Source organism: Podarcis raffonei, chromosome 2 (genome assembly GCF_027172205.1).
Source record: "Podarcis raffonei isolate rPodRaf1 chromosome 2, rPodRaf1.pri, whole genome shotgun sequence".
NCBI classification, from domain to species: Eukaryota; Metazoa; Chordata; class Lepidosauria; order Squamata; family Lacertidae; genus Podarcis; species Podarcis raffonei.
Window position 1 is genome coordinate 68349766 of NC_070603.1, and position 21867 is coordinate 68371632.

Genomic DNA, 21867 nt, shown 5'->3' on the forward strand with positions numbered 1-21867 from the left:
CTGTTAGATCTGATTGGGGACATTCTTGCACAATCTCATCCAGCACCTGCTACAAACAAAACGATGGCATATTTTTCAGAACGCCAAATATTACTTGTTGCCTGTATTACTTGGTCCTCCTTGCCCTTCTCTCCTGTGGGATCTGATCCTGCCAAGAGCATGGATGACATGTCGTTTTCTTTGATCCAACAATTCTTTCTTGCTGCAAGGTTACTAGTTTAAAATGAATGTTTCTAGAAATCATGGTTAGAAGTATAAGTTTAAAGGAAACCATGGTTGGAGCACATCCAAAGCCAATTAGGGTCACAAATCACAGAAGCATGGATCTTCAAATATCTCAAGGGCTGTCACATGGAAGATGGAGCAAATTTGTTTTCTCCTGCTCTGGAGGCTAGGACCTGAACCAATGGATTCAAGTGAGAAGGAGATTCTTACTAATCATCAGGAAGAGGTTGGATGACCATCTGTCATGGATGCTTTAGTTGAGATTCCTGCATTGCAGTAGGGTTGGACTAGATGACCCTCAGTATCTCCTCCAATTCTACAATTCTATGATTATATGAAATTTGACCCGTCTCATCTCTACAAGTATTTTTTCTGCCAGATAGAATGTGGTCCTAACTGCTGTGCTATTTGAGCCTTCAACATTAAGCTCAGGTCCAGGAGCACAATAAAGTCTGCGGACTTGACTCAGAGGCAAAGGAAGAACGCATCTATATGTATTGCTTTTGTGGATCCTGTCTAAGCCTGTTCAACCTCATTTACCCCACCACAGCCTTCAAACACTCATTTAGAACTGAAATTCCTGGATCTCTTCCAAGAAAAGGCAGAGCTGAGTTTTAGCAACAGACTGATGATTCCACACTTCAGATAGTAAAGCCGTTGTCCCTAAGAGAAACCAGCAGGTATTACCCAGGGTACCTGAATATTTGGCCAGACATTTGCAACCCAACTACCTCATTGTGGCAAAGCATTGATAAACTCCCACTTTGGCATCATAACTGCTATCACACAGATCTTTGCATGTCAAGCATACTCACCCTCCACAATTGGTATATGATCTGTAATCCCCCGATGCAATCTGATATTCTGCAGGGCAAGGATTATTTACATCATTTTTTCCATATGGGTTGCAGTTTTTCTGTCAGTGGAGAAGAAGCAAGTTTGATAAGAGGGTGACTTCTTTTCTTGTTCACAAAAGAGAGACCACACAAAAAGAGAGAGAGAGAGACCACGGTTTGTGCGAACGAGATCTACTCTTTTCCATCAAGAGAGTAGTGATCTTGGAGGTTCTCCCCATCAAAATCTGTGCACCCTTAAACTCATACAAATCAGAACAAAATAGGCTGGGTCAAAGGTCATGGGGAAGGACACAAGAAAAAGTTTCTGCAATATGAAGGCACAACATTTGCTAATGGAACTAATGGAAAACAAGGGGTCAGATGGTGTACTTAAACTTAGCTTCTCCCTCTTCCTCTCCTTCCCCGCACCCCACTCCACCCTCTCATTCTCTCAGGCTATCTTCTCTCCCAGCTGACAAGTCCCAACTGCCAGTGAAGGTGTGCTTTTTCTCTCCCCCCCCCATCCCTTTCTAGATTTGATTAAAGAGGAGGGCTCTCCAACTTGACAGGCAGCTCACCAGGCCCAGCTGTCAAGCCTGCCTAATCACTTTGTCACAGAATGCTATTGAGCTGGAATGCACCTCACTTTTTGATAATGAACTATACACAGCGTTGAGGCAGCGGAGAATAAACTTTATGACAGTTGTTTCTAGTGTGATCATTATTGTGGGATAGCCAGAATGTGTGCATATTTTGGTTTTACACAGTCTTTTCTCTTTTCACAAACTCTTGCTGAGCCGGAGCTGCCACTTCTGGTAGTATTTTAAAGAAAGGCTCAGTGACAGAAATTGCCACAAGCATTACAGTATCAAATGAAATGATGGGAACTGGAGAGCAAAACAATCAAACACAGTATTAATCCTAAAGCAGAGATTACAGTAAGTACTGATGAGGACATCAATCCACTTATTGCCTGTCCTGGGTGATGCAGACAAATCTGAGGAAAGATGCAGCAATGCTGAACCACGAGAAGTGTCTGGAACCACGAGAAGTTTCTGGAACAATCAATGTACTCAGGAATCTGCTTTGTGGAAGGCAAAGGATCAAGCCCTTGTCAGAGAAAGAGACAGAGCTTTGAGTAGAGAAATTCAGTTGGAAATGAAAAGAGATATGTAAATTGCTGATGTTCATTTACTCATCCACATATGAACAGAAATCCACCCAGGAAATACTATCACTATTTGCTGATGTTGTTGCTTTCAGTGCACAAGTGATTAGGTTTCACCTCCATTTGCATTGTGTTTCCTTCATATCAAAATGAAGGGTGTGGAATTATGCACTGACCATGTAATTTACGTAAATTACATAATTTTACCACAGTGGACAGTGATACAAATACTGTATTTGGTGACAGACAAAGTGCAGCGAGACAGAAGCAATGCTGCATGTGACCATACAGGGCAGAATAGGAAATGATACCTTCTTACATTCCTACATCTGAGTGACAGGCAAGGATTACAATGAGATGCAACACGGTGCTTTGAAAATGGGGGGGGGGGGTCATTATGCTTGAATGTCTTGTAATTTTGGCGTTACAAAATAATGATGCATTCTTTAAAACAGGAAGAGGGTCAAGTTTTTGAACCACCAGATTTTGTCACCCCTGGTCTCTGAGCTGCCCACCCTGCCCCAAAGAGAGATGCCTCCTCACACTGCCCCACAGGACTCTGGGAAGTACCCCCCTGGTTAGCCCAAGAAGCATCATTCACCTGTGGAGCTTGTAACCAGGGCTGCTGCAACAAACAGCCACACAAGCCTTGGGGAGGCAGAGATGCAAGAGGGCATCAGAGGAGGGAGGGGAGGAAAGAGGGACAGAGGCCAATGTTGCCAGCAGCACCCCTGACCATCATTCAAGGAACCTCAGGGTGCTGCAGCACACTGGTTGAAAACCAGGGAGATCACAGCTGCAGAGATAAGAGACATTCCATTCTCTGGAGAGCTCACTTCCTGGAGAAGCTGTTTTCAATGGAGCCCAGCAATGGAAGCAATTGTATTGAGACAGCACTGGGTGTTGAAATTTTGTGCCCCTAAGAAATTTGCTCCCAGGGCAACTGCCTCTGTGGCCCCTTCCAAGCAATGCCATTGCATTGCACCCCCACCCCACCCCTGAAACTGTTGGCAATTCTCCCATATTGAAAGCAGCTAGCACAAGAAAAGAGCGTGGAGACCAGTGATACGTAATGCACGTAATGCAATGGAAGAACAATTTTCTTAATCAGTCCCTGCCTAGAAAGAGTGAGAAAGCAGGCCTGTATGTCAATATCCCTGTTCAGTCAGTCTTCTGAGGTCCTTTGTACAGCAATGTGGTGAGAAACCCTGCCACTGACATCATGCACACCAGGTGCACACCATGTGAATGCAGCATGTACATCTGCAGAAGGGGGGGGGGTCTCTGTATGTAAAGCTGAATACACAAAGCCCTCCCCTCCTCTGCAGATATCTGCATTATGCATGTGTCACTACTCAGTACATGCAATGTCAGAGATGGGCATATGGAGTGTGGCCCCACTTCCATGTTTCTTTACACAGGAGTTTGAATGTCTGAACAGGACTAATGTAGCACACAGTACTGACTCCCCTAACACGTGGAAGGGCTTCACAGCTATAATCTCTGGGCCACCATTCAAGCTTCACAACACAAGCCTAACCTTGTTTATTCACAAGTAAGCCCCAGTGAATTCAAAAGGATTTTCTTACATGTCTTAACATGTCGAAAAAACCTGTTGGCTGCAAAATAGAAAGTTTTACCCTGAGACAAAGGAGTTTTGTTTGTTTGTTTTTGTTTTTTTTTTTTTACTGCAGAGCTAGGTTAATGAATGGTCTTCCCATGGAAAACCATGAGGAGAGATTGCATCTTTTCTTGTCATTCTTAAACAGTTGCTGATGTTAGTCAAATCATGAAAGCCTTATATTAAAAATATGAGAACTGTTTATTTACAATTTAAGACACCTCTCTGGGGTGGCCACTTATGCATCACCCCAAAATATGACAAAGATATGCATAAAATTAGCATGTACTGATTTATATGTTTGAATGCAAATTTAGACAGGCTGGCTAATGCAAATTCAAATGAAAATACATCTCACCATAGTGATGAAGGCTGTGAGCAGGTGAGCTGCTGCTAACTGTTGGTGGTAACTTCAAGGTCTCTGCTGCTTTCCCTTAGGGTTCTTCATCCTTAAACCAGGCTTGGACCAGACAGCCCTTCAAACAGAGGACTCCTTCAAATAGAGGGCTATCCTCTGTTAGCATTTCAAAGACAGAGTTGTCCTCTTTAAAGCAAGATGCATGGCCACCCTAATCATATCTCTGGTTGGTCTATATGAATTGTTGATGGGCATGATTAGGGATAAGTTTAACATGCATAAGCTCCCCACCCCACGAATGGGAATGACTCATTCATGATTGGATGTGGGCCAGATCAGAGCCTGGTTAGGAAACCACTGGGAGTCTCATGGAAACTATATAAACTCTTCTAAATGAAGTATAATTAATTAGTAAACAAACAATGTGAAGACCACCAGCCTGACTCAACAATGGGAAGCCCAGCCAATACATTACCAAATTGTCCAGAAGCATCTCTTGCTGTACATCCCCAACAAAGGCCACTAGTTTTGTGTGACTAAAGCTGGACTAGGGCCCACATATTTGGCACATTAGAACCTAAATGCCAACATGTCATGTGTGAAAGCAAGTTTTCATTGCTTGTGTGGTTATCTCTGTAGGATGTTTTTACTCGTTTGGTTTATAGTTATTGCCTTCATTGACATTTTTATTGTTCTAATAATGGTTTTCCTTAAAGGAAGGATAATTTTGACTTGTTTGGCTATTTAATTTGTAAGTAATATTACTGAAAGCTGGGCTAGATCTAAGGCAGCACTCAGGGGAAGTATCCTCCTCAGACCACTAACAAGTTGTTCAAACCAAGGAGCTAATTCTGAGGCCCAGCTGGATGCTCAGGACTGGCACTGCAGCCTAGATCGTACCCTATAAATTTGGAGCTTCCTTCATTCTCCATCTCATGGCATTCTTCTTTAACATCAGAGACCTCTCTGTGATTGAGCCATCTCCACGATATGTTGCAATCATGGATTTGCTGTCTCCCTGGCTCTGATCTACCAATACCTATCAGGCAACTCCCACGCCACACAGAAGCTGTGGCTTGTGTTCAGAAATTATTTGCATGTTGCTTTCTACCATGTTATCCCAGGCTGTTAAAGCCTTTGGACCGAGCTCAGCCTGGATGTTTTACGTTCATGTTTCTGATTTGCTATGAGAATGTGATCTCTCTTCCCAATCATGCTTTCTAGGCGATGAACATTACAGCACAGTATCAGAGACAGGATAAAGCATCCCTTTTCTTGAGTAGGAAAGTAGTGCTCAGGTAGCAGCTTGCCCGACATTTTTCCTCACCTCGTTGCTGTTCCCTGGGTTGAAATTCCCTTGAACGATTCTGTTCCCATAAGTATCCACAGCACCACCACCACTGCCTCCTCTTCCTCCTCCAACGATCCTGCCTTCTCGAACTTCTTTTTTGCTAAGAGGCATGGAATGTAGAACAACGTGAGTAACAGGAATTGGAAACTGGAGTTCTTATGTTCAAACACTTGTTAGAACTTGAACATTCAGGAGAAGATTGAAAGAAGAAAAGAAAACCAAGGACAGTAAAACAAAAATGAAAACACAAGGAGAGAACAAACCCACAGGCATGTACAAAGAAGTGAGCAGCTGCTTTGTTTTAATATATCAGAAATGTGGAACCTTTGGCCTTCCAGATGTTGTTGAACTACAACTCCCCTCAGCCCTAGCCAGCATGGTCAGGAATGATGGGAGTTGTCCTTCAGCAACACCTGGAAGGACAAAAGTTTACCACACCTGGTATATAGCAACCTATCCCAACCTGGTACTCCCTAGATCCTGGGTGGGGGGACCTGTCACCCTCCATATGCTACTGAATGGTCATCATCCTTGACCATTGGTCGTGCTGGCTGGCCAATTTTTTTATAATGCAAATTTAGTGAAGGGAGGAAGGACCTTCTTCAAATGTGCATCCTCCTCAAGAGGTTTTGCCTGGCTGGAAGGCATCCTCAGACTGTTCTAATGCCCCTTGACTGCCTGGATGGAAAACAGTATATGTGGAAACCTCTGACTTTGCATGGCTGGTCAGCAGCCTATGGAAAAAGTCACACCAGCTGTTGCACCCACCGCTGGCATGTGGCCCCCAGAAGGCTGTCCGCTGGGGAATGTGGCCCTGGGGATAAAACCCTGGCCTAAGTAGCTAACATTACATAAACTATATACATTAAACACAAGGAATTTCTTCTTGTGTTCAATGACTGCCCATAAACTTTGGAGAGTACATGCCAAAGTTTGCTATTCACGACAGCACATCATTTCATCTTTGAGTTAGAGCACTCACAATTTCTCTGAGCACATGATACACTTGTTGTTGTATGTGTAGCCAGTTGCATCCCGCACTGGAGCATTCTCACGGGTGCAAGTGAGTTCTCCGTTGGGTCCCATCTCTGATCGATATTCCTCGCATCCATCATTCCTCTGCAGAGAAAGAACATGGTTTGCTTTGCTGGTCTGATTTTTGGAAACTCTGGAGGATCTTCATTCACAGCAAATGCATCACACAGACACAGATGGTGTCAGGGTGTGACAGGGTGAACCATGTCACCTACTACCTTGTGTTTGACGGAGGTGTTAGTCAGAGGAATCCTGAGTGCCTCTGTCTTAGAAACATTTGTTGGGTGTTGCCCTCTACGGCCAGCCTAATTATCATTCTTTAGCAGGGATTTTCAAAGCATGCAATTGATCTGGATGATAAAAGCGATCTCCCCCACTTTTCCCAACAATGTGCTTAAAATACTGTCAACACCTTACCAGATCACAGGCAGACAACTGCACCAGAACAATTCAGAGAATACTCAGGTCCCTGCATCAATTGCTGTGGAGCATGATGAAAACTTCTAAAAAGTTGCAACATGCTTTCAATCAATAGTGAATAAAGCCAACAAAGGTGGCTGGAATGCTGGCAAGAAAGGGCCTGCCCTTGATTCCTCAATACTGTTTCATGAACTGGTGTTGCTTAGACATCTCACCAGCGAGAAACTTTTCATATAGATTCTCTTTAGCTTTAATGAAGGCAAAAGAATGATGTGAACATGTGCACTGACAACCCGTATCCTCTCCTAGCTGGGTCCACATGATGGAACAAGGGTAAAGTGAGTGAATGAAATATAAATAAATAAATCTATAAGGATTTTCTTTTTTAAAAAAGAAGTTTCAGCAATAACCAACTTTTATCTGGAAGGTTCTTTACTATTTTGTTTGCTTGTTCAGTTAGTAGGTAGAGGACCTTTCATTAAAGTCTCCTCGAACTATTTCTTCTTTATGAGTCATTGAAACGTACATTCTAAGTATGCAATTGATCTGGACGCAGCTGATCTGAAAAGTTCTCTCTCTCACTTTCCCCAACATGCTTAATTACAGGATGGGCATAATTCACATTCCATTATAGTCAATATAAAACTTCATTATGATCATCATCATTTATACCTGATTCAAGGCAGCTTACAGATAAAAATAATCTCGAAAATGGACATTGCCCTCAAATGTGATATAGTATTTTAAACATTATGCATATTAAGATAACCTCTTTATGGACTAAAACTGTTATCCAGGGATGAACATTATCAATTAATGCAGATATGAATTTGGCTAGGCCTGAAATATAGGCTAGGCCTTGAAGTCTACTGCTTTCTAGCTTTTAATGAAATCATTAAAAGCTATTCCAATGACTGAAGTGCTGAACACAATTTTTTTAAATGACATTACAGGCAAATGTAGTTTCTATGATTTGGGCAGAGATAATGCAGGTCAATATAAGAACATAACAATAACATGCCGGATCAGGCCAATGGCCCCTCTACTCCAGCATCCTGTTCTCACAGTGGCCAATCAATTGCCTGTGGGAAACCCACAAGTAGGACCCAAGCATAAGAACACTCTCCCATCCAGTGATTTTCAGCAACAAGTGTTCAGGAGCATTACTGCCTCTGATCATGCAATCACAGCATAGCCATCATGGCTAGTTGCCATTGAAAGCCTTTTCCTCCTTGTATTTGTCTAATCCTCTTTTAAAGCCATCCAAGTTGGTGGCCATTGCTGCCTCCTGTGGCAGTGAGTTCCATAATTAACAATGTGCTGCATAAAGAGATACCTGTGGAACATGAGGGAGGACTTCCTAATTCTGTGCATAATGCGGTACTCTACCACACACATGACTTTTTGCATATGGAACAAGAGGCTAAACTGTGCATGTATGTGCAGGATGCAACAAAACCTTGGATGAACAGAGTTGGAACCTGTTTGGAGTAAAACTGATTCTTCTCATTCTTGGTCACCATGGGCAAGAAATGCAGAATTTAAATGGTCAAATAAAAATTTGGATAAAGCTTTGCTTCACCTCATTTTTTCCATTTTGTGGTTGGTCCTTTCCAACAGAATTCATCGTACCTCCATTTTTGCTGCAAGAAACAATGGATAAAGTTTTACTTTGTTGCAGACAGAGAGGCCCAATTTAATTAAAAAGCAAATCTATTACTGCATACTCACAACTTCTGTAGACACATTATGCATTTATTGCTATGCTGCTTGCCAGAAGCATCACGAACTGGATTATTCTCTCTGGTGCAGGAAAATGACCCATCTCTGAAATAAGGCCAATATTCACTGCAGTCGTCATCCTACAGTGGAAGAAGAAGATCAATTTTCCTCCTTGAAATCTCACTGGAGATAAAGTTCATCATGAGTCATCAACAGGGTGACCATATCCAGCATTTAAGGTCCCTTAGAAAATCATGTGATCAGCAGAATGTTCAATCACCTTTGATTGAACCAAACCCAATGGAATAAGTCTTTTATGAGGAATGAAGCACCCTGGAAGTAATCTTCATTGGAAGTAATTAAGAGAATGAGCACAAACCTGAAAGTTTCCAGAGGTGTAGCTGTGTTCATCTGTTGCAGCAAATACAGCAGTTTTGTAGCACCTTAAAGACTAACAAATTTATGATGTTATGAGCTTTTGCAGACTACATTCTACTTTATCAGATGATTCTTTTATAAGATGCATCTGATGAAGTGGACTACAGTCCATGAAAGCTTGTGTTTGTCATAAATGTGTTAGTCTTTAAAGGTGCCACAAAACCAACCAAATGGTAGCATTGGTTTCAGTGGGGAATTGTCCACCCAGAATTCTTTCCCATGTAAATAAATCAATACAGCAAATGTGCTTAATAGCCAATACATTATGTCTAGCACTTGAGATTCTGTTTTCTTTGTAGATGTGTAATGTCTATTTTGGATTTTATATTAAGCAAGATTTTTAAAATATATTAGACACATTAGATTTCAAAAACATAGTGGACACACTAACAACAGAACTGCTTGCCATGTTGCCAGCTTGTGCTCGTCTTTTCCTCTGCTCCTGGGTGGGAACAAACTTAATGGGAAAAGCAGCAGAGTTTGTGCTTTACCCTTCTCCCACCCTTTCTCTTAGCAGCTTCTCCCTCTGAACACTTCCCTCTCAGCCAGAATGCTAGACACAACCTTATGAAGTCTAACCTGCACAAGTCACACAGAAGCAAGCATTATGATGACGAATTAAGCCAAGCAATTTGACCAAGAAATAAAGATATCATTTGGGAAAGAAAAGCCTGTCAATGACAAGATTTGCTGCCTAGAGAAAGAGGTGTGCAAGAAATGGATTGGCCAAGATAAACAAGGTGCAATTAAGACTTGCTTATGCCTGGTCCCACACCTTGCCCTAGCTGGAGCGCTCTTGGGTGTTATTACCCCATTAAGCAGTAATTGAGTGCCAACAATGTGCTTGGAATGTTCCAAACAGGGAAGGCAGCCCAGGACCCGCCCTGGAGAGTTTACTATTTCAGTCTCGGAAACACAAGAAGGAAAAGATACAAACTCATCATGGCACACTAACTTGGGCCTGTCAGAAACCAAACCACATAGTACTAGTAACGGTTCAATTGTGGTTTTCAATGAGACCCTGCAGTGGGTGAACTTGGATAATTTTAGACCCTGGACTCAATGGTCTCATGAAGACCTTCTTTAGATAAGTAATGAGCCTTACTTCTTTTAAGTCATGCCTGATAATGTGGGGTTTTTTGGGGGGCTTCTAGATATTGTTGGACTCAATTTCCCAGCAGTCCTAGCTATCATGGCTAAATGATCGTGGGAGTTGTAGTCCAGCAACTTCTGGAGGGCCCCATTCCTAGGTTCCTCACCCTTTGGTTAAGCTAGGACCAGGGATGCTTGGGTTGAAATTCCTGGTGAGTGATTAACTTTACTGGATGACTTTGACCCATCACAATCTCTTAGGCCAACCTACCAGGTTGTTGTGAGGATAAAACAGAAGGAGAATGGAAACTGCTACTGTTGGTATAATGAAGCATATTTGTACATATAAGAAGCAGCCAGAGGGTGTATAATGAAAATCAACTCTTCCTGAACCATATTTCTAGTGAACCAGCAATGTGCTGTGGAGGAGGACACCATCCCGAATTTCCATGAAATGTAGCAGGTCTCCACTTGTGCAATTTCTGTTCCAGAAGTGTGTTCACTATAATTACATATAGTATCAGCATTGTAACTCTAATCTCATTTAGTAAAATTAGATTGGGCTACAATCCAAGTGACAATGAAATCTGATATCTTCCAGCACAAAAGCAAAAGCCAATTGCTAAGCCACTGGGTCTAATGCAGGGCTTAAACACATAATATCATCATATTTCAGGTATACCATTTTTCATGCCTCACATGCAATCCTTCACATGTCTACTCAGAAATTCCTCTCACCTTTCTGCCATGGGGAAATCCAAATTTACCCACCTACAATAACTGGCCAATCATGGATGGGCTTTAGGAGGTGGCACCAGGGGGGAGCAGAGTCAGGTGGAAACTTTGTGCTGGTTTCCACTTGGGTCCTCTTCTTCAGGATAAAAAGGGGCCCGCCTTCTCCCTTGGCACTACAGTCACCCTTTTGGTCTCCCACCCTTGTTAATGACTTTGCTATGTAATTTTTTGGCTGCTGTATTTGGGGCAGGAAGAAATTTTATATCCAGAAAAATTGGCTGGTCTTGTGGTTTTTGCCTCACAGCAATCATCACAACTTTAGTGGTTAAAGCATTAGGTCAGATTCATAGTAATTACTCATAAGGGGAGTATATTGCTTTAACTTCCCCTTCCAGGAATTGGGGTATCCCATTAAAGGAATCCTAGGAGAGGTGTTTCTACCCATAAATCCAGATGGGGGGCTGAGGACCATAGCACTTCCCAAGGCAATTTCCATAGGCTGCTTCTATTTGATGGAAACCATAGGGCAATCTTTTCCTGGAATGGATGCCCTAGGAAGCAGGAAGCAGAGAGGCTGACCAAGTGGGAAAACACCCTGAGTCAAAACACCTACATCTGTAATCAATAACGTTGTGGCCTTTCCCCCCTTTTTTTCTTTTTTGGATCCATGAATGTAGGTCTGTGTATCTTGATACATGGTGTGAGGCACCAGGTGGCGGGCTCACTGTGCCTGAGCATGAAAATATGACCCATTAGCCTCAATGGGACTTACTCCCAGGGAAGTTTGCACAGGATAGCACTGTTAGCAAGAATTGCAGGTTGTAGCCAACAATGTTGCTCAGGTGATGGTAAAGCCACATAAGAAGAGGAGTAATTTCCGGTTATTCTCCATCTCCTTCAAACTCCTGAAATAATCTAAAATTGTTTTCCTCCTTGTAACACTAATGGAATCAACGCTATTAGTTGCCATTGGATAGCTTTAAGATTTCTCCTCACCTTTCCTGAAGAAGGATTTTTGGGCCAACCAGCAATTGCTCTCCTTCTCCTATTAATGAAGATAATAGACAAAAAAGAGAAGAAATTATGAATGGAAAATGTAAATGGTGCAACACTTTATTGTAGGGTGATATAAAGTTCAATACAAACCCCGCAATCTTTTTTCACACAAGAGGTTCTTGGAATGCAAGAGAACTGCTCACATAAAAGAGAACAGAAGAAATCAAGACGTAAAGTAGGTAAGGAAGGTTATTTGCTTAGAATCTCTAATCTAAGGACTTTTCTCTATTGAGTCTTCCATGATGTATTTAAATAGGATCTGATAACAAGTGCCTTCAATCATTTATAGCCCCAATTCATAGAAATCCCATTAAAATCAATCAGTCTTACTCATGTAACTAATTTATCCTACGCATTTCAATGGACAGAAACCATTGTTGCACCAGTGGATTTCCTCTCATGTACCAGGACTTCATTTTCCTCTCCTTCTCTCTGCAGTTCCCCCATACTCTTCCAAATTTTGCCCCAGAGTATTTCTCAGTCCTCCCAAGCAGATTTTGTGGGTGCACAGGAGGCAAGGAAGTCCCATTGCACAAGGAGGAAGTCTGTTCTACGTGTACATGGGCAGCATTGGATACAACTTGATGGTACTGAAGTGCTGCCAACCTTTTATGAAATATTGCCTAGATGGCCGTTTACACAAACCACTGAATGTGGAATATGAAAAGGCTATTTCAGAGCCCATATGTATTGCTGAGAATCATATTAATGGAGACTGATTAAACCATTCATCCCTGAGCACCTTCCAAATCTGAAGTGAATCTTAGGGAATGAGCACAGGTCTCATCTTAATATTGATGCAGACTCCTGCTCACTAAATCCGGATAGCTTCTCCTTCATGGAAGGAATCTTGCATGCATTGAAACTAAAGCCCTGTGTGATTTCTCATGTGTGCTAGATCTTCCCTGCTGCCTTGATGGCCTTGATTTTTGGATCCACTTTTGGTGTTGATCTTGATGGTCTGGGGGAACAGCAGGGCATGAAACTGACCTCTCTGTTCTGGGGGTTATAAGTTGCAGTGTTTGCCTCAGCCAAGGGGTTTCTGCCATAGAGATGGAACTAGGAAATTGTCTGTAGGAGGAGAAGACATAGGGGAAACAACCAGTATAACAGCTCTCATCATGGCATTAGCATCTCTGAAACAAGTGGTTGTTTCTAATACTCACAAGACTTCACGGCACATGACACACTTGTTCATATGTCTCCTGCCATCAGGACCGAAAACAGGGTCTATATCTCTGTTGCAGTATAAATTCCCATCCTCTAAAAATGGTTGGAATTCACGGCACATGCCCTCCTAAAGGGATAAAGGAACGCTTAATGAGGCTTGCTTGCCTTCTTCTGCTTCTGCAATCCTTAAATTGCTTCAGTTCTGTATGTTTATATGGAATGGAAGTGAGTAATATGAAGGAGGGGAATGTAACCCTCTTCTAGTTTTCGCTTTCGCTTGCTCTGTCACTGAGTTTCAATGTTTATTTCATTTGAATGGAAAATCCCACTCAAATTTTAGACATTTCTGGAGGGGAGTGGTAACAAAAATGGAGCTCAGATGATAGTCAAACTCTGCACACAATCCACCAAGAGGTTCAGCACTGCAACCTCATTAAAATGGGTGAAGGTGAACTTGCAGATAGATGGAGCCCTCTGGTACCTGGGCATTTCAATATGATGGTCATAGGTAGCTGGGGCAGGGATTCTGTAAGCCTTGTGTTTAATGCTAGTGTAACACTGGAAGCTACCTTAGACCAAGCTGGACCATTGGTCCACCTAGCTCAGTACCATTTACACCAGGACTAGCCAATGTGATACCCTCCAAATGTGGTTAGACTCCAACTCCCTTCATCCCCAGCCCACATGGCCAATGGTCAAAGATCATTGGAGATGTAGTCCAACAGCACATGGAGGGCATCACATTGGTTATTCTTCACCAGCAGTCAAGGTTGTGGCGGAGTGGGGTAGGGCAGTGGTGGGACTGGTGCACTGCAAACAGAAGAAATATGGTGCTATGTCAGTGCATTTACACCACACTGACTTCACCACCACCACATTCTTCCCTTCTCCATCCCAGTTTGCTGCTGCAACTCAGCTGAATAGAGTTCAAGTGGATGGCATAGCCCCACCACACTGTCTACTGCTGCTCGTTGTTTACAATGTCTGGCAACAGCTCTCCAGGGTTTCAGTCTTTCTCAACCATACCTGAATATGCCAGGAAGGAACCTGGGACCTTCTTCACACAAAGCGTATGCCCTTCTACTAAGCCATATGCTCCTTAAAAAACATGTGCCACCATGTTGGATATTTCTACCACTATTCCATGTTGGTTAGAGCAGGGAGGCCCCATAGAGCATTGATTCCCCCTCCAACCTACTAATATTGGGCAGAGACTGGGGAGTAGCACTAAGAATCCACCAGGATTTCTTAATGCAATCTAGCCAGAAGGATCTCCCTTAATTAGAAAGCATTATCACAATGACTGGGCAATGGGGAAGATGGGTTGCCAGGAGGCAGTATCAACCAGGCTATTATGTAGTTTCCAGGTGCATTTTTGCCTTCTTTTTTGGGGGTGGGGGGCAGAATCCTGTCCTAGGTTGCAGGCCTTTTGGAAATATTGGGCAACAGAGATGTTGTCTGAACTGCAACAGTTAAACTCCAGCAATGTTATTCATTTCACAGATAACACGTGAATGCAAGTAAATTCTCAGCACCTTTAACAAACTACAGTTCCCAGAATTCTTGGTGGGGTGTTTTAAATGTATGGTGTCTACACAGCCTGATTTAGGAAAAATAAGAGAAAAGTCTGAACTAACCTGGTATCTCATTTGACTGGCAACACCTGCAACAAAAATACGCAGATTGTAAAATCTTGCATTGTCATTGTACAAATTCAAGTTTTAAAAAGACGATGACTCAATCAAAGAGGTGGTTACAGTTACGTGACCCAACAAACCCTCCCACCACAAATGCAAACAAACCCCACTACAGACAACCACATCCAACCAGCTACACCCTGCCCCCAAACACTCTCACTACAAAAGGAAATGTAACAAGCGAATAGAAAGAGAACCTACTGTATCCAGTTGATGCTGACACAAAACCCCACACGTACACTATAAAAAAGAATATAAATTTCACCACACCACCCCTCCTCTCCCCCCCTCTCTTTCCCCTACCTTATACTGTACTCAACACTAACATCTCATAACAAATGTAACTGATCTATAGAAAAGACTTTACAACCTGAAAAAGAGACAATGCACATACTTTTGATAGTAATTTTTCTTAGTTTTCAGTTACAGCAATCCAATAATAGCCTCATTATAACAATACCAAATTATAATACAATTAATAATACCAATCATGGAGATGTTGTATGCTAGAATTAATGGTCTGATGATTTTCTTTGTTTCAGCGTTTCAAATGCATGTACTTTTGTAAACCAAGAAAATCTTTAATAAAAATTACTTTTTAAAAAAGGAGATGGTTTCAGTTAATCTGAATTTCCCTGATCCCTGTAGCTTTCTGCTTTCTTGATAGAGATCTGCATAGCCATCCACACCAGATGTACCAGTGGACTTCAAAGGGGGTCAGATGAGCCTCATAATGCAAACTCAGACCAGCTGCTTGCACAGAACACACTTGCTGGGTTGATGTGAAAATTATTTACACTGGATTACCCTGTAATCCTAAGCATTAGAAATAAACCTTACTGAAATCAGAGGGACTTATTTCTCAATAAATATGGTTTGGGCTTGCAGTCCTGCTTTCTATAATTTTGAGGCACATGCTTGCCTGAGTTACTTGTTGTTGCTTGTAGTGACACTTTGTGCACATCATGATCATATAGGTCTCTCCTCTCTCTGCAAGTGATGATGATGGTGCACCTATGGAAACACAGTCCTGAGCATGGCTTTTAATGGGAACTGTGTTAAATGTAAGCACTTTTATTTAATGAGATTGTGCATTGGGCTGGTTGCCCACTAAGCTAATTATATAATACTACTAAGTGCAAGTTCCTTGATTCATGCTACCCAGATATTTCTGTGCGGTTCCCAAAATGTTGTGACTGAGCTATAGGAAGTTCTTAACAAGGATTAGTTAATGTAACATTTGTCAGAAACATCTTACAACCCAAATCCAAGCCTAGAATACTGTCCTTAACTAAACTGATTTAGATATTTAGAAGAGCATGTCCTACAGCCTCTTTTTTGTTTCTTTTTCTTCCTTTCTCGTCTTTTACATTTCTTTTTAATGGAACTTATACTGTTTTATTCTAGTATAAAGCAGCCTAGTCAATATATGAGGTGTTTGGGGAGGGGTATTGCATCTGGTGGGGGACACATCATGCTCCTTCTGGGATAGTTAGTCCACCTTTTGTCCCCACCCTGCACTTAGCTCCCCACTGTGGTTCCTAGAAGCTGTCAGCATGCAACAGAAGCCACACCCCAGGAACGGCTTCGACTGGCTGGCTAAACCAGGTGAGGGTGGCTGCTGAGTCTCAAACCCTCGGTGAATTAGGGACTTCCCCTACATGAAAAGACAGACTCCAGTGGATTGAGTGGACAAGACCAATAGTGGGTCCAATGGTCAAGAAGGCGGTTTCTGCATGTGATGTAGAGGGAAATGAGGGGCAGGTGGGGCTTGTCAACCTGGGAAAGTTGCCCATCTAGAAGAAGAAAACTCTGATCCTAAACTTCTGCTGCCTTGTGGGATATCTTCAGAAGAAGAAAAGGCTAAGCCATAAATCCTACACAAATCCAAAGTAGAGTCCATAAGACAGTTTGATGGGGCCTTGTATGCCTCCTTCTGGCAATTCCTGCAGCGGGTGCCAAACATATTACTCTGCTTTCCTTTGAAACACATCAGTGAGGCCAAGAGGGGGGACTTGTCATCTGGGCAGCCCAGGACCTCTATATACACTGCCCAGGTTTGCACCCTGTACTTTCACTTCGGTGCTGCTAATGAAGCAGTTTGACTTCAGCCCGAAAGGTGCACTCCATTGTCTTTCAAGACAGACAGATGCCAACAACAACAGGTCAATATAAAGCAGGGAGCTCTCTATATGAAATATTATTACCCTAACTCAGGAGTGGGGAACTTGTGGCCTTCCTGCCAGTGTGGCTAATAATAAGGGATGGTGGGAGTTGAGGTCTACCCACATCTGGAAGGCTAGAGGTTCCTCATCCCTGCCCTAACTAAACCACAGATCTGAAGATTACCATCTCTCTTTAACACCCCACCTCAGTAAGCAAACTTTGGTGCCACTTGCTTGTTTCCACTTTGGTCCATGGAGCAGAGGTGACCTATGCTTGTCCGGTTTATAATGTCAAGACATCTTCCTTCTGGAGTCACTTTGTGATGGGCACATCTTGCCACTTACCACAATTTTGGGACCACCTGGGAAGCTGTAGCGGTTAAGATGCAATGGTTGCACAGAAAAATTTGCTGCCCCCCCTCCACACCACAAGTCTGCTAGATAAGGAGACTCCACAGGCCACAAACAGCAGACACCCCCTGATGCCAATGAGAACTGAAAGCAAATCAAGCTGTACTGAAAACTAGCACAGAATGTCCAATCTGCATGTCACTGGAGGTGACAGGTCCTTCAGACTGGATCACTATCAGTCTACCCGACTTGTCCAGTGCTGTCCATTGTTACATCCTGCCACTTATAGCCACTGATTCTGCAATTCCTCTGGCAAATCAACCAGCTGATAATAACTTGCCCAAGAGGCACTGATAGACATTGGGATAAACAACTCAAAGAGCAAGGGGGGAAATTCCAGACACATTAAGTTCAACTACTTGCAGATGGCAGGATTCTCTAGATTTTATGACAATGAATACAGAATTCTATTTATATATACATACAATAACACCCATACTGAGCCCTGATTGGTTGGTCCATATTTGCACGCTCTTTCTCTCTCTCTGCAGAATCACCCTATCTTTATCTTCATTCCTGTTTAATGTCAACTCTGTTGAACGAGTTGAAGAATTCCAAGTCTGCCCTAATCATGGATACAAACACTCAACCACGTTTTGACAAAAGAATGTCATTTCATCAGACAGTCCATTTGACTTGTCCACCCAAAAGGCAAAATAGATGAAAATAGATATTGCTTTCGCCAAAACAAGGAAGCTCTCTACCTTCTTCACTTGCAAACCTTCAAGGTATTTGACAACAACAAAGGTATGCCCACCACCAGTTCCATAAATCATCTTTTAAACATTGATATTATCAAGAAAGAAATAAAAGTGCTTGGTATTTCCTAATCCTTGGCTTTCCTGAGTTTTCTCTTCAAATAAGCTAGTTCTCTTGTTAGGTAATGTCTTAGTTATCATTAGTTTTAAAGGACTACATGGTGCCCACTACTTAGGCAAAGATGACATCCCCCCACCACAGACATTGGTTATAACAAATGTAGCTTACCTTCAAAGTGGCTGAAGAGTGCCAGGGCCACGAAGACCCCTGCTACCTTCATGGTAAGGATAATGGTGGTAAACGTGTTTTGATTCTCTTAGCTCATTGCTCACAAGAAGCCACACAGATGAAGCTCTGATTGCATATGTACATATAGGAGACAGGTTTCTCCGCCTTCCTTGTGACATAACCTTCAGAACAGCCATCATTAGCCACGAAAACCAGTCTGATGAGGGATGGTTTGAATTCTAATGATTCCTTCAACATAACTTTCATCAGGACGGGACTGGCTGGGAGCCACACCCTGGATTTTGTCAAAATGAGACATTTACCAATCGGTCAGCTCATTTTTCATCAGCAGCAGAGCATCCTGGCTGTAGGATGCTGCATCCAAGAGGTATGCTCAAATCAAAGACCTTCCTGGGACTATATCTGAAGGGCAGTATAAAAATACTTCTATTACCAGCAACAGAGCCACCCAGATGCAATATCTGAATAGCTCAGCATTGCTGGAGTTTGTGGGCTGCATTCAATGCTACTAGGCCCATTTAAGTTGGTAGAAATGACTAACTTGGGGCCCTTAGTTTCAGAGAGTCTGAGCAGAATTTAGTTGGCTACAACTCCAAGCTAATAATGTTGCTAATAAGGAATTATATTCCTAGCTGGGAGCTCTCAAATATAACAATAGTGAGTCTAGTAGCATGACAGTATTTTTCAGACTTTACAAATTGCTTCTGCACAGAGTTCAGCTACATGCTTTGCATACAAAAAGTCCCAGGTTCCAATTCCCAGCATCTTCAGGTAAGCTAAAAAAGGACTATTGCCAGCACAATAGTATCTCTGCTCTGGCATAACCTATTATTGGTGGAACAAAACAGAATCTATTATACAGCTGTAACCTTTTGTTCCACCAGTACAATAGATTTAGTAGTGAGCAAGCCTATCTTCATCCAGCTGGCATAACTCGAGGACAGGATTGCAGTGCTAGTCTCATCCCAGCTACCAATACACCCTTCAGTTAGCCTGCTGTTTGCAGGATTCCTGAATGGCTGATTTTGTTTGGGGAAAATGTGAATCAGGAGAACAATAGTGACAGATGAATGTCTCAAGGTTTGGTCTAAGTGCCTTTGGATGATGACAGCAATAATAATAGCACTTAAGACTTCCTGGTTTCCAAGTTCTAACTAATCTATATCGGATCTCTCCAAGTATTATTCCCATTTGAAAAACAGATAAATATGATCAAATGTTTTTCTGGATGACATCTGCTTATCTTCCAGGTTCCTACACTGACAGCTATCACCACTGTTTTGAAATACCAGCTAAGTGCACAACCAGTGAGGCTCACTGTGCAATTTTCATTTCTTTTGCTGTGCAAGCTTGCGAATAACAAACTGAAAATATGAGAATTTGGGCTGTTATGCTGAAATGTACAATACATTATACCATTGTGGAAGAACATTGGCATGGAAATATATTCAGAAACTGCTGTTCCAGTGAGTTTCAAAGTTTAGTCTACACCAGCTGTATCGTGAAACATATCCAGTGGAAGCTCAAACTGATGTAGGAAAAAGATGCACACTAGCTAATATTACAATGTCCAGTGTTCATTTGGAATAAGGCTAAGACGACAAATACTTCAGATATAAATAATACCAAAATGATTTTTGTGTCTCTGGAGGTTTCAAAATCCATGTTGTACAGAGACATAGGGGATAACACATATTTGCAAACAAATCTTTATGTTTGGCTCCCCTACACACTCAGATTGTAAGTTTTTCATCCAGTGCTGTGTCCCAGACCTTGGTCTACCACTGCAACAAAAATGGAGTTTTGTACCACCAATGCTTGGCTAATTCCAGACAAACTGCAGCCAGTAGTAAGGCTATTAAATCCTTATATATAATTTGTCCATAGCAACTCTCTATGCTTTCTGATCAATCTAAAAATTGTATTTTTAAAATGTGCATTGGCAACCAGCATTGATTTTTCTTCTTCTTCTTCTTTGATTGCTGAGAGCTAATTGAATTTCTATTTTTCTTCCCTGGCGCATACTGCATTTTTGCCCAGCTTGGAAGGAGGCACACTCCTTTCACCAACAGATTTCACTCTGTTTACTTCTTTCATTCCTCACAGGCTCAAACAAGTGATGGCATTCTGAAGGCATGAACGAAATAGTGCTGGTGGGGCAGCTGCTCTACACAATGAGCTGTTTCACCTACAACAGTGTGCTTTATAGATCAACTGCAACTCACCTGCATGGAGGGTTGTGTTCTGCCACACAAATTTCTAGTTGGAATGCTTTGTGATAATAAAGAAAAGAACAAGCACATGGTGAGAAGCAGCCCCCATGGTTTCACACAACCAACATGTTGCAGACATTACCTGCGGTGGCAGCTGGTAGCCCCTGGACTTGGTGGGGTGGCCTGTGGCCAAGGAGGTCATGTAGGCAGGGCCAATAAAGCCACATGGGTGGAACAAAGGGGAGTCACATGGGTGGGGCCAAGCTGTTCTGGTTTTCTTCCTCCCTTGCAAAGGTGTGGATGCCAAGGCATTGCAGCTTTATAAGTACTCAGTACCTAGCTAAACTGAAAAGTGTTTAACTTTGTTTTAGAGCTCCTGCTGTAACAAATTCTAGCAGTCTGAAACCCCTAAGAGCCACTGTCAGTAAGGGCTTATTTACACTTAACTTTCCTCTTTAAAGTTTCCTATCCTAGTTCTTTTTTTCACTCCGGAGCTTTCCCTGCAAAAACTTGCTCTTTGCCACTGAATTGGAGCAAACAGCTATCCATGGAAAACCTGAATTGCCATTTGTTGCACTTCAGCTATAAAGAGCGGGCTTTCTGTGCTGAAGGGTAGGGGGTGGACCAGATAGCCAGATCTGAGATAGTCCTCTTATTACATGTAAAATATAATTTCTTAGAACTAAATCACACAACCTTTTCGATGTGGTTGAACTAGTCTGCCAAACTCAGAGATCATCAGTGGTGGTGAATCTGATGAGCACAGATTATTGGCAACCATGTGCAGAAGTTCAAATCATATGGTATATCAGCTCAACTCAGGTTCAGGAGCAACCTTACAGTTGTGGTGAACTACTCCAAAATCTGGTTTGCCTTAAGGAGTATGCCCCCTACTATCTAGATTTCAGGCAAAAAATAGCTTTCCAATAAAGGCAAAACCACTGATTAGTGTTCATTTATGCTACTTTAATTTTAGTTTGGCTACTGTCATGTTCTAATTCACAACAGTCATTTGCAACTTTATTGGTTCAGAGTGATGCAATTTTTGATGGAGACAGAGATGGGGTGATGTTCAGGAAAATATGTAAGTCAGCATTATTATGGGCTTTAAACATCCCAGGGACATCCTGTAACATTATATTTTAC

The 21867-nt window shown here is 42.3% G+C and overlaps 1 protein-coding gene across 1 annotated transcript in view; it reads right to left on the reverse strand.

Annotated features, from left to right (window-relative positions):
* LOC128403682 (serine protease inhibitor Kazal-type 5-like) overlaps window positions 1–18539 on the reverse strand; it is a 28525-nt gene extending 9986 nt beyond the window's left edge. The window contains exons 1-9 of the mRNA XM_053368669.1: window positions 18488–18539; window positions 14865–14890; window positions 13224–13354; window positions 11998–12046; window positions 8746–8876; window positions 8597–8657; window positions 6542–6678; window positions 5536–5659; window positions 1041–1141 (exon numbers count right to left, since the gene is read on the reverse strand). Of these exons, the coding sequence (XP_053224644.1) occupies window positions 1041–1141; window positions 5536–5659; window positions 6542–6678; window positions 8597–8657; window positions 8746–8876; window positions 11998–12046; window positions 13224–13354; window positions 14865–14890; window positions 18488–18539 (812 nt within the window). The remainder of the gene's footprint in view (window positions 1–1040; window positions 1142–5535; window positions 5660–6541; window positions 6679–8596; window positions 8658–8745; window positions 8877–11997; window positions 12047–13223; window positions 13355–14864; window positions 14891–18487) is intronic.
* Between the last annotated feature and the right edge of the window lie 3328 nt (window positions 18540–21867).